Genomic DNA, 14,973 nt, shown 5'->3' on the forward strand with positions numbered 1-14,973 from the left:
AATTCAGTTCAGATGCTGAATATAGTCTGCATGAAACATTAGCATTTCATTACAGCAGTCGCTACATTGTTTGCACAGAACTATTCCAAAGTAAGCCTCATTCAAGTTTATTGTGGATAATGTCAATTGATATACATCTTTATAAGTGCCACACTAGTCACGGCGATGATGCCGCAGAAGCGTTGTCCTCTCACCGCCTTCTCTCATCCAGCAGATGTTACACTGAAACAGCTATGACAACATCAGACTATGTTTGTGTGTTAACCCGGAAAAAGCCATTGTGGTTGTCACTTACCGATGCAGGTCTTGCTGTCTGAGTGCAGGGCGTATTTCTGATGGCAGCCGCACACTGGCCCTGTGTCCGTGTCATCGCATGTGTGCTGACAGCCCCCGTTTCCATAGTTACACGTCACTGAAGATAACAAACACATTTAAGGAATTTGAACGACATTTTAATGCTAACTAATTATTTAGCTACAATAGCTATATGAAATAAGAGAGGAGAAGATAAACATTGGAAGTTACAGAAAAAAGAGACAAGAAAAAAAGGAACCCTCTTCTAGCAATTACATTTCTATACAACCAAACTGCAACAGTAAATATGTTTTGCAAGAAACGTAATCGCTGACTGGATTATGTTCGGAGGCAACTTATTGATTTTTGAATGAATTAAGTGCTACATTTATTTAACAGCTGCAAAGTCATGAAGAGGTGGTTGCGGTGGATGGAGGACGCACAAAACTGTCACGTGAGACTGGGCTTTGCCTCCAGAGTCTGTCGAAAAACAAAAGCGATCTGGTTATGTCGCAGATACGTTGATGCTGAGCATTTCAGTAAACTGCCCACAGATGTGTTTGTTTTCCCCTAAAATATGTGATCTTGCAGCACAACATCCACATGTAGCGACTCCAGCATTGTTAAACTGTTTTACGGCTCTGTTCTGGGCCACAGAATTAGCACTGTCCCCTCAAAGCAAGAAGGCTCTGGGTTCAAATCCGTCGGCCTAGGCTTTTCTGTGGAATTTGCATGTTCTTCTCTGAGCTAGCATGGGTTCCCTCTGGGTATGTCATCCTTGTGATAGATGGCTGGGATTGGCCTCAGCCAGCCCCCTGTGACCCTTTAGAGGTTACGCGGTATAGAAAATGGATGGATGGATGGCTCTGTTCAGACTCTCACAGCACTTGGTTAAGGTTCGGGAAACATCCTGGTGTGGTTGAATACAAAGTTCACAGTGACTTCAGACACAACATGTTTATTTTTTTCTAACCTAACCACCATCTGCGACTTCCAACTCACCACCTGAACCTTGAACAAAATGCTTTTGTTGTCTAGCCCACAGACAGTGGATGTGAACCGTGGTCTCTGGTGTGAAAGCTGTGTGCATTGGATGTTCACCACTAAAATCTCCTGGTGACTCCGCTGCTGTTAATAAATGTAGCACATTAATTAAAAAAAAAACAAACAAAAAAAAAACATTGCATCTGAACATTATCCAGAGCAGAGATTAGGTTTAATACAAAATCCATTTGCTGCAGTTTAGACCCTTAGACTCAGGGTTGAAGCAAAACTAGAGTTTGAGCATCTAACACTACAAACTCCTCCCTGACAGTTCCTGAGCCATCACGAATTACTACTACAAGAGCAGGGATTTCTGAGTCGGGGGGACAGAAACCAAATTAGGTCTATGTTATTGTGTTTGAAAAGCAGGTAAAAACATTTTTTAAAGGTTCTCAGGGTTCTGGAAAACCTCCTGTGATAAAAACGAGGGTCAGAGGGAAAAGAAACAAGGTTCCGTTTTTTAAATATTTTCTCAGGAAGGTAAAAAAAAAAGTATGTGGAAGGTGTTGAAAGATGGAGAGATAAAGAGAAGGAAGAAAAAAGTCAGAAAGAGAAACTTTTCTTGAGACCTTTTCAAGAACTCAGGAACATTAGCCCTTATCCACCAGAAAAAACAGGTTTCAACTTCAGTTCCCTGGCCCTCAAACTTGCCAGCTAAGTGCTTTTCAACATCCACAAACTGAAATAGAGTTTGCCATTGTAAACAAAGCTGATCTGTCAAACATTCATTATGAGAGCCATCTGTGATGTGTTCAGTATTTTTATTTCCTCATTTGCCTTTACATTTGTCATCGGTGAAGGCGGAAAACAAAAATGACACTGCGCAGTTGCAGATCCCTAACCTGGGAACTGTCGTTTCTCTCGTCACTCGTTTACAACTGTCCTGTGCCGCATGCTCAACAAGCCGGCGGATTGGGTCCCTTGCCGCTAATGAAATATTACCACAGCGGAGGGGAGGGGGTTGGGGGGTTGGAGTTTGGGGCGCATTAGAGCCTTTCAGAGGTTTTCACAATCTTTTACACTCTCAGCGCCTCAGAGGAGAACAAGATGTGTTGCCAAACAAAGTGTAACTGAATGCTTATTTTCCCCCTCTCAAAGACAGCAGCCCTTAATTCAAGAAAAAGAGGGATGGAGTTAGAGACATGAATTCTCTCTACTGAATCCTTCAGCACCTTCAGCTTGGTCTGAAATGCTTCGCTGATTTTGGTGATTGATTTTTCATATTTTAACTCTGAAAGCCCACTGGAACTTGCCATTGCCATTACAGATGTTTATTACAGGAACAGTTTAGAACCATCACAATGGTAACTCAATAAAAATCTAATCAAAGTAGCGTGTGTGTGTGTCAGTGGGGGGATGTGGGGGTAGTATGGAGGTCAAGTGCGATACATACATGTACAGTCTTTCTGGTTTTTGGCCAGCTCAAAACCGGGGCGGCACTCGCATGACACCCCGCCTTTCCCTGGAGCCTCTCTGCAGATGTGAGCACAGCCGTGGTCTTTGTTCATGCAGTTCATCCCATCTATGCAGGGGACAGAGACAGAAGGACAGTGAGACTTTAATCACAGAAAACCTGGCTTCAGTTTTAAGTATTTCTCTATAACATCAAATATTCAAGACTAAATAAGGAAGTATCAAGACTTTTAAAAGAGTTTAAGACTTGAAATCTCAGCTGATTTTCATCAGGACTGTGGGGTGTGGTTTGATCAGATTTGAACAAACAAAACAAATGAAGCAAAGTGTTCAAACAACCTCTGACTAGCGGATATGTGACACCACCTTGTAAAAGGCAAACCCTTGACACACATAACAACATATGTAACAACATATGTAACAACATATATAACAACATATATAACAACATACATACATATACATATATATATACACACACACATATATACACATATATACATACACATATATACATACATACATATATATAATAAAATAAATAAAGTGATTAATTTTAGAAAAATAAAATACCAGCAGCTTGAGTTTCCCTTTTTCCTTTAACTGTCTCAATAAATTTTTACAATAAATTAATATAAACACATCTTAACAACTGAACAGTTTTACAGTTTCTCTCTCTTCCCCTCTTATATTTTATGCCCCCACTTTCTGTTGTTCAGTGAGAGAACTGAGCTCTAACTTTTTTAAATCTGGGCTGGAATGGTGTCAGGGCCATTGTCTCTCCCTGTCTCCCACTCACTCGCCTCTCTGTCTTCTTTTCCTGTCTCTGGCTCACTTGTCTATAAATGTCATCTCCCTGTATCGTTAGCTTCCCTTTCCACCTGTCACTCATCTCTTATCTCTGTATTCAGAGTCGCGCTTTCACTCTCAAATTTGATTGGCTGAGCTGCGTCACGTGGGATGGCTTAACTCGCATGCAATTGGTCTGTAAAGTCCACTAAAAAGATACCGTAAAGACTAGAAAAGCTGTGCTGGTTAAAATATTAGCGCCTCGTCGTGATGTAGAATCCCTCAATAATTTATTGATGGTAGGTCTGGGTCCGCATAGGACGGCGTCTGGGTCCGGACCCAGACCGCGGTCCGCCTGTTAGTGACCTCCGTCCTATAGCATCATTTATCTATTTATTCTATGCCTTATTGTGTTGTGTGTAAACTGTTTGTGCCTTGAATTGCCCCCCAGGGGACAAATAAAGTTCTTGATTGATTGATTGATCACAGAAATTAGACTTTGCTTGTCCTGCTCGGACAATGCATGGGCCTAAAGACAAACATTTCTTCGAGCAATACCAGTGGGGATGGTAATGTCAGTCAGTCAGGAAGTTTTTTTTTATGAATCTGATCTCAAAATGACCAAGCTACAAAACAAATTGTGATGGACATATAGAAGGCTTATTGTTGAGAATAATGTTGAGGTCTTTTGTGACCCAAAGGCCATGGAAATTGTCAGAAGAAGGATATGTACAACAAGATGTTGCTAACCAACTAATTTAGAGTGAGATCTGGTGTTAAAAACACATTCCAGCTTAAACATTCAAAACACCACCTTGGTGCATCAGTGCCTTGCACAGTCAGTGCAAGGGCCTTGTTTTATAGAGCTGACCACTTTCTCTGTTCTTTGTACAACTGGTCGGTGTTCAGGTGCAAGGAGAATTAGATTATGATCAGCAGTTCCAAGAGGAAGGAGGGGCAGAGATTTGTAGGCCCCTGGAACAAAACTATAGCACTTGTTAAGAGTCTTGTCAAAACGTCTGGCACATTGACATATATTATTGGAAGTCTTTCACAGACTTTTCCATGGAACTGTGGTTTAAAGTCTCGCAAAATAAAATTGGGAGAGTCAGGTGAAATCAGTTCCATCTACAGTGTTCTTGATGTGTACAGAGGCATTGTTCGCGTTGGGATGGATGTAAATGAGAATAAAAACACAGCCAAGAATTCTACTTTTAGGCTTTACACTCTCACAAATGATGGCTGTGTATTTTACCAATAGCTCGTTTGTAACAAGGTGTCAATAAAACCGTCAGTAAAGAGTATGTGATCATCAAAGCGACTTTCAAGCCATGGTTCCATGAACACCAGGATGGAAGCATTTCTATATTCATGCAAGTAGTTAACTTTTGCTTAAAGTTCATCTATCTTATGTCTTGGGGTGTGGACCTTGCTGAGGTTGACAAAGGGTAGTGAACTGTGTGTATTTTGCCATTTGAGTTTAGTTCTGCACCCGGCTTTTCTATCTTTGGGAGGGTAACTCTGCCACAATATTCTTGCTTAGTCAGGTCAGCTTGCACAAACATTTGTTTGTGTGCATTCATGGCCCATGGAGTTGAAAAGGTGATAAAAATAATTAAAAAACACATCAACAGTCATCCAACCACCAGTTGGGTCTCATTCACCCAACCACTGTTACCTTTTTCTCATTACTACAAGACAATTTTTTAAAGCTTTCTGAAGTCGGACTTTCTCAAACTAAAATCCTGACACATTTCCCCTTCTTGATCACCACCAATTATACATTCTGTCTTAATTTACAGCTGTTAATGGTCTGAGACTTCTTCTTGTCAGCTCGGACATGGCTGGTCACCATGCCTCCGAGGCAAGTGTTAAAAATGTTCATCAGCGTGGAGAGGAGCTGGGGGAGGAAGCAAAGAAGCGGGGCGCGGAGGTCTGGTGCTTTCCAGCGAGACGAGTAGAGAGGGAGAAACTGGCCAAAGATATCACTGAGCTCTGAGAAGAGCTGGAACAGTTAGTCAGGGAGTGCATACATGTAGATAGACATCAGCTTAATCAGATGTCTTCACTCACAAAAGATGGTAAGAAGAAAGAAGCAGTTTTTCTCCCATAGCAGATTTTGTATCTGCCCCATGATCTGAGATGGCAACCCCTTGCTTTGTTCCTCATGACTATCAGTTAAATTTCCCATGTTCCTTGGCTGCACTTCTTGCACTCATGTTACTCACAATGCATTCCTTCATGACTTTTCACAAGAGTCTTCATATTTCTAAAATTGGAGCATCAGGCAAGAAACAAGCACAGAAGGAATCTGTCTTATCATGATTATGGATTGGTGGCTAACAGTGTAGTAGTGGAGAGGACAGGAATGGAGACTGAGTGCTGACAGAACAAAACAGTGCACTTTCAGTGACCATGTAGTGTGGCAACATCACAGCTGTGGATGGGTGGTCTGGACAGGCAAATGCTGTGAAGGGGAGGCAGGTTCCATCCTGGGAGAAATGGTCTTCTGCTGGCTCTGGGTGAAGGAGACCTCCAGACTGTCTGATCACAGCCTCGTTTAGCATCCAGCGATGGGAAGAGGAGAACCTTCCCCGTAATTTTTTCGGCTGTTCCATGATGGATCAACAACTTGTCAGTGACAGGTGGGGAAGAGACAGCAGCATTGACCATAGCCAATGAGGAGTCCAGGTCAGATGGTAGCGGGACTGCTGGGGGCATCTGCCGGGGGTAGTCGGAACTGCAGGAGGGTCAGCTGGGTGGACTGGAGTACTGTATGCAGATTAAAATCCCAATACAGATCTGAATTGTCTAGATATATCCTGTTATAAATATAACAAATTTAGTGTGATGCTATGTGTGCTCACTGAATGTTTTCTGGATATTATGGTGTTTGGCTGTAAAGTTGCTGTGGTTCAGCATTGTCTCTCTGAACCAATCCAAGCACCATGTAGAAGGTTTTTCAAGAACGCCCCCCCCCACCCCACCCGGTCCCCATGGTGAATAATGTCCCTTCATGGGGCCCAAGAGCACTTCAAGTACCTCATTAGGGGGCCATTCCCTCAAGAGAGTCCCCTTCACAAAAAGGTCTTTCTTAAACAACACCATTCTAGCTGTCCACTCCCAACAGGACCATTCCATCAAAGTCCAAAATCAAAGGAGCCAAATCTTTAAAAGAAATTGTGAATTTACATGATTAACAAAAGATCAAACCCTTTTCTACCTTCTGTTCAACATTATATAATTCTGGCAATATATTTCATTTAACCTTAAATGTAAACAGGTACTGATGAGCAGTCAAATTCAACCCCTGCACAATCCAGAAAACTAGCTGAACAACATAGTTGAGGGGTAAAACAAACTTTCAAGATTTGCCAAAGCATACATTGACCCTGTTTGAAAACTAAACTCATAAGAAAGCAATGTATCTACAATCAGTTTAAACCCTGGAGAAGTCAAATAAACTGAGGCAGTGGGAGAAGTAAGGACACAGGCCCAGCACTCAGCACAGCTGAGTCTAAAACAGCAAACAGAGCGGCGGCCACGAACCATGGCCTCTCAACGTGTCCGAAGTGACGAGGTAGAGAGGCTGAAACACAAAGCCCCTGATCACTGACACATTCACTTGTCAGGCCTGAATAACCCACATGGGTCCCTACATCAGCCCCGATCTGATGTTGAGCTCTGTTTAGCTTAATGTCAGTGTTGACCTGCTGATGCACAGACAGACAGAGGCCCCCTTCATATGGAGAAAAAAACCCAAAACAAATGCGACTATATTACATATACTTAAAAACTACCAGTCCTGTTAACAGGTTCGCAAAACTGAGACTTATTAATGCATTACCCTACTAGAACTCTGCGCTCCCAGAATGCAATCCTACTAGTGGTTCCTAGAGTCTCCAAAAGTACAATTGGTGTCAGATCCTTCAGTTATCAGGCTCCTCTTCTGTGGAACCATTTCCCAGTTTGGGTCTGGGAGTCAGACACCCTCTCCATGTTTAAGAGGAGGTTCTGGCTAAGGCTTTGCTTGAACCATCTACTAGTTAAGCTGCTATAGGCTTAAGACTGCCGGGGGACTTCCCATCATGCACTGAGCTCCTCTCTCTCTTTATCCATTCTCATTCATATCCCATTAATACATGTTACTAACTCAACTTCTTCCCTTTCATAAATTGTTGCACATAGAAGTTAAGGACCCTTGTGACTGTTGATCACTCACTCATAAAACCTGCAACAGGTTCCCTCTACCCCAAGTCCAGGGTATATCCCAGGCTAGGTTAACCACACTTTGTTGACCAGTTTCATTTAGCTACCGTTGGCCATTAAAAGGGTTACATGTAGATTAGTAACATTAACATTTTTGGATTAATCTTGGTGAACATATTTTGAGCATTTGAAAAACACACTGAATTATTTTACCTCTGTAAAGTCTGCACAGGCGCAGCACATCTTATAGCTAAAACAGGGGTCTAATACCAGCCCTTCAGGGGCTCAGCCCCTAATGAATATGTGTGTGTGCATTCACACATATACTTAGAATTATATTTACAAGGTTAATAGCTTAAATTTCGTGAAATGTTTATAATGTGTTTCTGTCTGTTTCTTTATTCTCTTGCAATATCTCAGCCTCTGTAAGAATAGATTTTTGAAAAGTGTGTTTACAGTTGACCTACAGCTCTCAGATTATTGGTGCTGAGTTTGTGCTGAATAGAAGCACATTTAGCACTTTGAGACCAATATTTTGTAGATAAAATAAAAATGTCAAGGCCTGTCAAACTACCTCAAAAGTGACTCACAAGACCACAGACTCCAGCATGTTCAAAAGGATAATAAAAATTAATTTCCAGAGAGTAACTGAAATCAGTGGATGCCTGGAATGAAGGGGAAAAACAAATCCAAAACCTGATGTTCTGATTTGGGAAACTGAGTAAAATGTAAAGTATTTTTGATTTGAATCCTTTTAGGTCAGAAAATGCAAACAGTCTTTACAGTAATGTGGTGCCTATGCCTCTTTTGACTGCAATTCTTCACTTAGCGATGAAAAAGCGGAGAGAAGGTTGATGTTTCGTCTTTCCAGCTCCACTGTGCAGCTTTTGTTTAGAGTAGGGAGGTCAACAGGTTTACGACTACTGAAGCTCCTGATCGAGAGCCCCAGCAGGTCCAGATAAAACACAGAGACACATCTTCATGGCCCCAGTAAGAGCCCCCAGGACACAGTCTGTCTCTCGCACAGTCTCTCCACTGTCTTTTTTATTATCCCATGTCTGTCTTTGCCTTTCACTCTGCCTGCCTTTCTTTATCCACCTCTCCACACATATCTCTCTCAGGAGCTCTGACACCAGATGAGATCCAAGTATATCACAGCCGTGTTATTAGAATCTGACTCTTGCGGTGTTACACCCCAAAGCCCCGAAAGTCTGGCTGGCAAAGTATAATGGAGACAGTAAAAAACAAAAAGAAAAAAAGGAAAAGAGGAATGAAGTGAAAGACAGAGACAGATAAAGGATAGAATAATTTAGAGGCTTGTAGTCGCTCTCCTCCCCGTTTCCTCTGAGGCTGGTGAGGAATGAGGTGATGCTGAACCCCAGTCTCTCTCAGCCTGATCGTCACCAGGGACAAAGAGAGATTTCACAGTTTCACAGTCAACTGTGAAGCAAAGTGACTTTTAAGTGAAGAAAAGATGTTGCAACATTTAAAAACTGAATCATGTGAAGGAACCATACAAACACTACAAATGCACATCATTGTATTGTCTTGTCATTGTATGTAATGAAGCTTGAAGAAGAAGACAGAAAGGAAAAGAACATATTAAGAGCTTAGTTCTATATATTTGGATTTCAGTAAGCTCTTACCATCATAGCATTAACACTTCCTGGGTCAAAAAAGTAACCATTTTACATTTAAATGTTCCAGCACTGCAAGTGTCAACAAATACATTTAATACTTGCATTTACTTGTCAACCAATGAAGGAATGAATGAATGAATCAATCAATCAATCAATCAGTACTCTTCATACAAAGCATTGTAACAAAAAGTACTTTACAAAAAACTGAATGCCTGACCCTAACCAAAACCCAATTTGAACCTGAACCCTAAAAGCAAGTCTTAACTCTTAAACAGCCCTTTAAACGAGGGGTGGAAATACTATCATAAATACGCAACAAGGAAACACCAGGTAGGATTTTTTAAAATTCAAAATAAAATACAAAAATGATAAATAATAAAATAAAATTAAAAATAAAAGTGAAAATGTGTGAAAAACAATAAGAAAATGCTTAAAAAGAAAAAATCTAAGATTTCAAAGACCAGAAATCAAGGTGCAGTATTAAAAGGAAAACAGATTAAAAAAACAAAGAAAGATAAAATAAGATAAAATACTAAAAGAGAGGAGATGTATTAAAACCAGGAATCCAGAAAATATAAATACCCAGCTTATCTATGATAGGTATGATATTGAAATATAATATTTTTTTTCTGTACATCAAATCGACAGTTTCAACTCAAAAGTGTTTAACTGAGTCTATGCCGTCGAAGTCAGTGTCACAGTTCTGTGACTAAGGACACAAACTCTTCTCTCTATGCATAAGCTGTAAGTATTTGTAGGATTTTTTACCAGTCCAGAGACAAGCTACACACGTTGTGCTTATTATCAGAGAAATAGCTGAATGAGAGTGAATAAAGACACAGTTGTGTGTTGTGTGTGTTTGTATTCATACCTGCTATAATGACCATGTGCATGCTTGTCAGTGTTTGTACTGTGACTAGATGGCGCACGCACAAAACCACCCATGTAGACCTCTACTTCTAAAGAAGGCCTCTTCTAAAACATGAACCTTTTTTTAAAAAAGCCTCAAAGACTAAATCAAACCACCGGAACAGCTCTGTCTCATTACAGCTTCCTCTTCACAGAAGACGACTGGCTACTGCTGCAGACCGGATGAGAGCAGCTGTTACATCACTGCTTTGTCATGTGGAGTGCCTTGTGCATGGTTAATGCGTGCTTGTGATGCACCTACTTTCTCATGAACCCAGTCGGCAGATTCAATTTTCTCTGGAAGTCAGCAGCTGAGTCTCTGCACCCAAAATTTACCCACACACAGCATGGGGATAGTTTTTAATAACCCCCCCCCCCCCACACACACACTTTTCCATGCACGCTCTTGTAGCTGCCATTTTAATTGAAATCTCTCTCACTTGGTCTAGAGCTATAGGTGCTAAGCCATGAATTTCAATGAGAGCCTTTCTTCAACTGGCTGCATTGAACTCCTTTACATAAGGGCTGTGCCTTTCTACCAACCCCTCACAATCTCTTCTTTAAACACTAGAGGAAGCAAGCACCACACACACACACACACACGGATGCACAGATCCCACTCCCTCATTCTTTTGCTTTCTCTTTTTGTATTTAGATCTAATTTTACAAATCACAGCACCAGGGAGAAACTTTTATTTTGAGACATTAGCATGATCACTATGCTAGAAAATTTTGATGCTGCATCATACATTGTGAATCATGAAAGAGTAGTTGGACAGGAACCAGTTGAATTAAAGCACTAAACTGGTGGCAGAAGGCAAAAGGAACCAAACCTGAATTGTTGTGAAACCTGCGGCAAAAATATTTTAATCTATCTTCCACTTCCGTGAATCCAAAAAAACAATTAAGGCTGAAAGGAAAAAGCACTGTAGGTGAATACTGTAATCACATTTCAAGGACATAGTACAGATACGTCCGGAAGTAGACGTCACTGCTACACTGAACCTGCCTGTAACACTGTGATGTATGGTGGCTAATCTATTCCGGAGATCCAGTGGAAGCAGTTACATATTGAAAATGTAAATGTGTCAGTTCCACTCTGTCACCACAGGGATGGCGGTGGTGCTAGAGAAAGCAACTCAGAAATCAGCTGCTGAACTCAGTCCCACCTTTGACGGTTTTGAAGAAGGCATCATTTCAGTTGGAGAACATCCTTACTCTGCAAAAGTACAGGTGTACATCATCAGAGGATCCTACAATCCCCTGGTACCACATGCTACAGTAATGGGTACAACCTTTCTGCACATCCTCAAATCAAACTTCCTGTACATTGCTAATGTCTTGTCCCTGCATTCTGTTTTAAAATGAAATACATCCTATTAAGAAGCAGATTCTAGAGTTGGTTCCCAAAAAGGCTGGCACAAATGTTACTACTGGATGCAAAGCTCAAGGTCCAACCTTAAAGACAAAATAACACATAAAATTGGATTAGAATGAATGATTACTTTCTTGGCTATATCAAGCAAGTCCCTGCAAGCTGATTTTCAACAGTGTACTGAACTGAACCAAAACCTGCTGGGCTGCCTGAAGGCAGGAAAGCTGATGGGGTCTTTCTGGAAAACGGTCAGCAGTTACATAAAGTGTCTTTAATTTGTAGTTAATGAGCTACAACCTGCAAACCACAGGTATGGGTTATATAAATACACAAAGCAGTGAAGGGTACTCAACAGCGATGGCGTCAAAGCAGCAACATTTGCATGGAGGCCAGAGAGCAGGCGAACCAGAGTTCACTGTGTCATGTTAACAGAGTCCAGCTGCTAATGTTAAAAAGAGGGAAAACGGGGAGCTGTTTGATTCACACAGCCCTGTTTTCATGTGGTAGTATGACTACAAAGTGTTTGTGTGCACTTGCATGCTTACACATTGTGAGGACCATTTTGAGTTTTATACCACTGGAGTGAGGACATTTTGAGAAAGTGAGGACATTTTAGCCTGCCTTCACCTTCTGACACATCTTCAAAGGGCTGTTTGAAGGTTCATAAGGGTAAGGGTTGGGGGTTAGGCATTAAGTTTTGATGGTTAAGGTTAGGGTAAGGGGCTAAGGAATGGGAATGTGTTATGACATCTTATGAGTATCCTCAAAAAGATAGAAATACAAGTGTGTGTGTTTGTGTGTGTGTGTGTCTGTGTGTGTGTGTGTGTGTGTCAGACTTGTTCTGGCTGAGGCAGATGTTAGTTTCCTGCACAAAGCTGTGAAATAATGACACAGAAGGAGGTTTACTTCATGGATATACAGTGGCTTGGGAAAGTATTTAGACACCTTCACTTTCTGCACACTTCACTGTGTTGTAGATTTTATTTTAAATGGCTAAAATTGACATACTGCCCATAAATCTACACTTAATGCTAGATTATTCAAAAATATTCAACTTCAAAAGATCTTTAATTCTGTGCTTTGTACTTGGCAGTAGTTACAGTTTCGAGTCTTCGAGGGTAGGTCTACCAGCATTGCACACCAGGATTTGGGCAGTGTATCCTATTCTTCCTGGCAGATCCTCTCAAGCTCTGTCAGAATTGGATGGGAAGCATCTGTGAAGTGTCATTTTAGATCTCTCCACAGATGTTCGATGGGGTTTAAGTCTCAGCTTTGGCTGGGCCCACTCAAGGACGGTCGGAGACTTGTCCCAAACCACTCCAGTGTCTTGGCTGAATGCTTTGGAACATGCTTCATGCTGAAAGGTGAACCGTCGCCCCAGTCTCAGGTCGTGTGGTCTCTGGAACAGATTTTCTTCAAGACCTCTGTATATTTGGCTGAATTCATCCTTCCCTCAATTCTGACCAGTCTCTTTGTCGCTACTGGTAATAAGACCCCCCACCACCACAGCATGATGTTGCCACCACCGTGACTCACTGTAAGGATGGCATTAGCCAGGTGATGAGCAGTGCCTGGTGTTCACCAGGCATGGTGGTCGCAATTCTGCCTAAAATTTTGCGTTTTTACTTCATCCGATCAGAGAATCTTTTTTCTCATGTTCTGAGTCCTCTATACGCAGTTTGTCAAACTTCAAGCGAGCCGTCATATGTCATTTACTCAAATGACATGGAGTGTTGCTCAGATGGTCGTTCTTCTCACGGGTTCTCCCACCTCTGCAGAGGACTTCTGAAGCTGGGTGTTGGAGTACCTCCTTGACCAAGGCCCTTCTTGCACAGCAACATAGTTTAGTTGGACAGCCAACTCTAGGAAGAGTCTGGGTTTCAAAAACTTATTCCATTACACAATGAGTAAGGTCACTGTGCTTCTCGGAACAATCAAAGCTTTAGAAATGGTTGCTCCGATTTATGCCTGATCACAATTTTATCACAGAGATCTACAGAGAGTTACTTAGACTTCATGGCTTGGTTTTGGTCTGTATGCCTTTCTAAACTATGTCCAATAAATTCATTTTGACAGACTCATATACTATTATATAGTGAAGATTTTTTGAAGTAAAACTGAGTAAAAAGTGTATTTTGACATTATTACTGTATGAACTTTTGAGCTATGGCCAAAAACAGAGATAGAAGGGCCACAGACATGAGGTCACAGGAACCTTGACCTTTGACCTCCAAAATCTAATAAGTCCAAGTGAACATTTTGTGCCAAATTTGAACTGGACCTACAGGCAGACAACCCAAAAACATAATGCCTCCAGTTACAGCCATCACAGGCACGGAGGCATAAAAATGGTAAATTCACTTTTTAGTATTTAAAATTAAATACTAAAAAGTGAAAAAAGCGAAGCAGTCTGACTACTTTATGAGGCCACTGTATGCCTGTATGTTTGTGTCTCCACTCCCAACATTTTCTGTTTGCTACCAAGCAGGAGCTACACACCAGCTCAGTTCCATACCCTGGTATTAAACATTTCCACTGACCAAAAGGCAAACTCTGCCCTAAAAATATCTTTTGAGGGTGAAAAAGAGCAGAACAGAGAAGAAAAAACATAAATTCCACCTTCCACTGACAGGTAAATAACTCCTGTTTACCTCAGAGAGATGTTGCTCATTCATAAGAGCCTGTTTTCAAAGTTAAAATCACAAGTTGGAATAATATTTAAATAATAAGTATTTATAAGATGAAGGAAGAATGGGTGCTTACGAAGGAAAGCACTGGTTACTTTTAGCACCTCTGTCGTTATGACAGACTATGGTTTTTGGACTTAATCACCAGGACATCTGGAGGGGGGGTTATACAAAACACAAACAGGCAACCATTTTATTCAGACCCTCAAAAATTAAAGGATAATACCAGTGCCATTTAGGGGAGTAGTTCATTAACTGCATTGTATTTCCCTAAAAGTCTGACCCCTACTAGGGAAACTGAACACTATGAAATGTATCTAATAAGATGTTTCATGATGACTCTCTGTGTTCTGTTTCCTGTATGTCCATTTACCAAATGGGTCCACAGCAAGGCCAATGACCAAAGAAAAGCATTTACAAAACATAATTAAGTTAAGAAAACACTTTGCTTTTTGTCTACCAGTCAATGCACGACTCAAAAGTCTTACAAAGACATTGGGAATCCACAGTGTTCTAGAGAGGATTTACATTTCAGCATGTCTAAACTCACAGAATGGTCAAGTGGTCTTTGTTTTCTTCCATTTTTCTTCATGCACCACTTTTGTGGAATAAG

General features: G+C 41.1%; 1 protein-coding gene across 2 annotated transcripts in view; it reads right to left on the reverse strand.

Annotated features, from left to right (window-relative positions):
• scube1 (signal peptide, CUB domain, EGF-like 1) overlaps positions 1-14,973 on the reverse strand; it is a 102,433-nt gene that overhangs the window by 43,056 nt on the left and 44,404 nt on the right. For both annotated transcript variants that reach the window (XM_041030251.1, XM_041030250.1), the window contains exons 5-6: positions 2,732-2,860; positions 296-412 (exon numbers count right to left, since the gene is read on the reverse strand). In XM_041030251.1, the coding sequence (XP_040886185.1) occupies positions 296-412; positions 2,732-2,860 (246 nt within the window). The remainder of the gene's footprint in view (positions 1-295; positions 413-2,731; positions 2,861-14,973) is intronic.

The sequence above is a fragment of the Toxotes jaculatrix genome, chromosome 22 (genome assembly GCF_017976425.1).
Source record: "Toxotes jaculatrix isolate fToxJac2 chromosome 22, fToxJac2.pri, whole genome shotgun sequence".
NCBI lineage: Eukaryota > Metazoa > Chordata > Actinopteri > Toxotidae > Toxotes > Toxotes jaculatrix.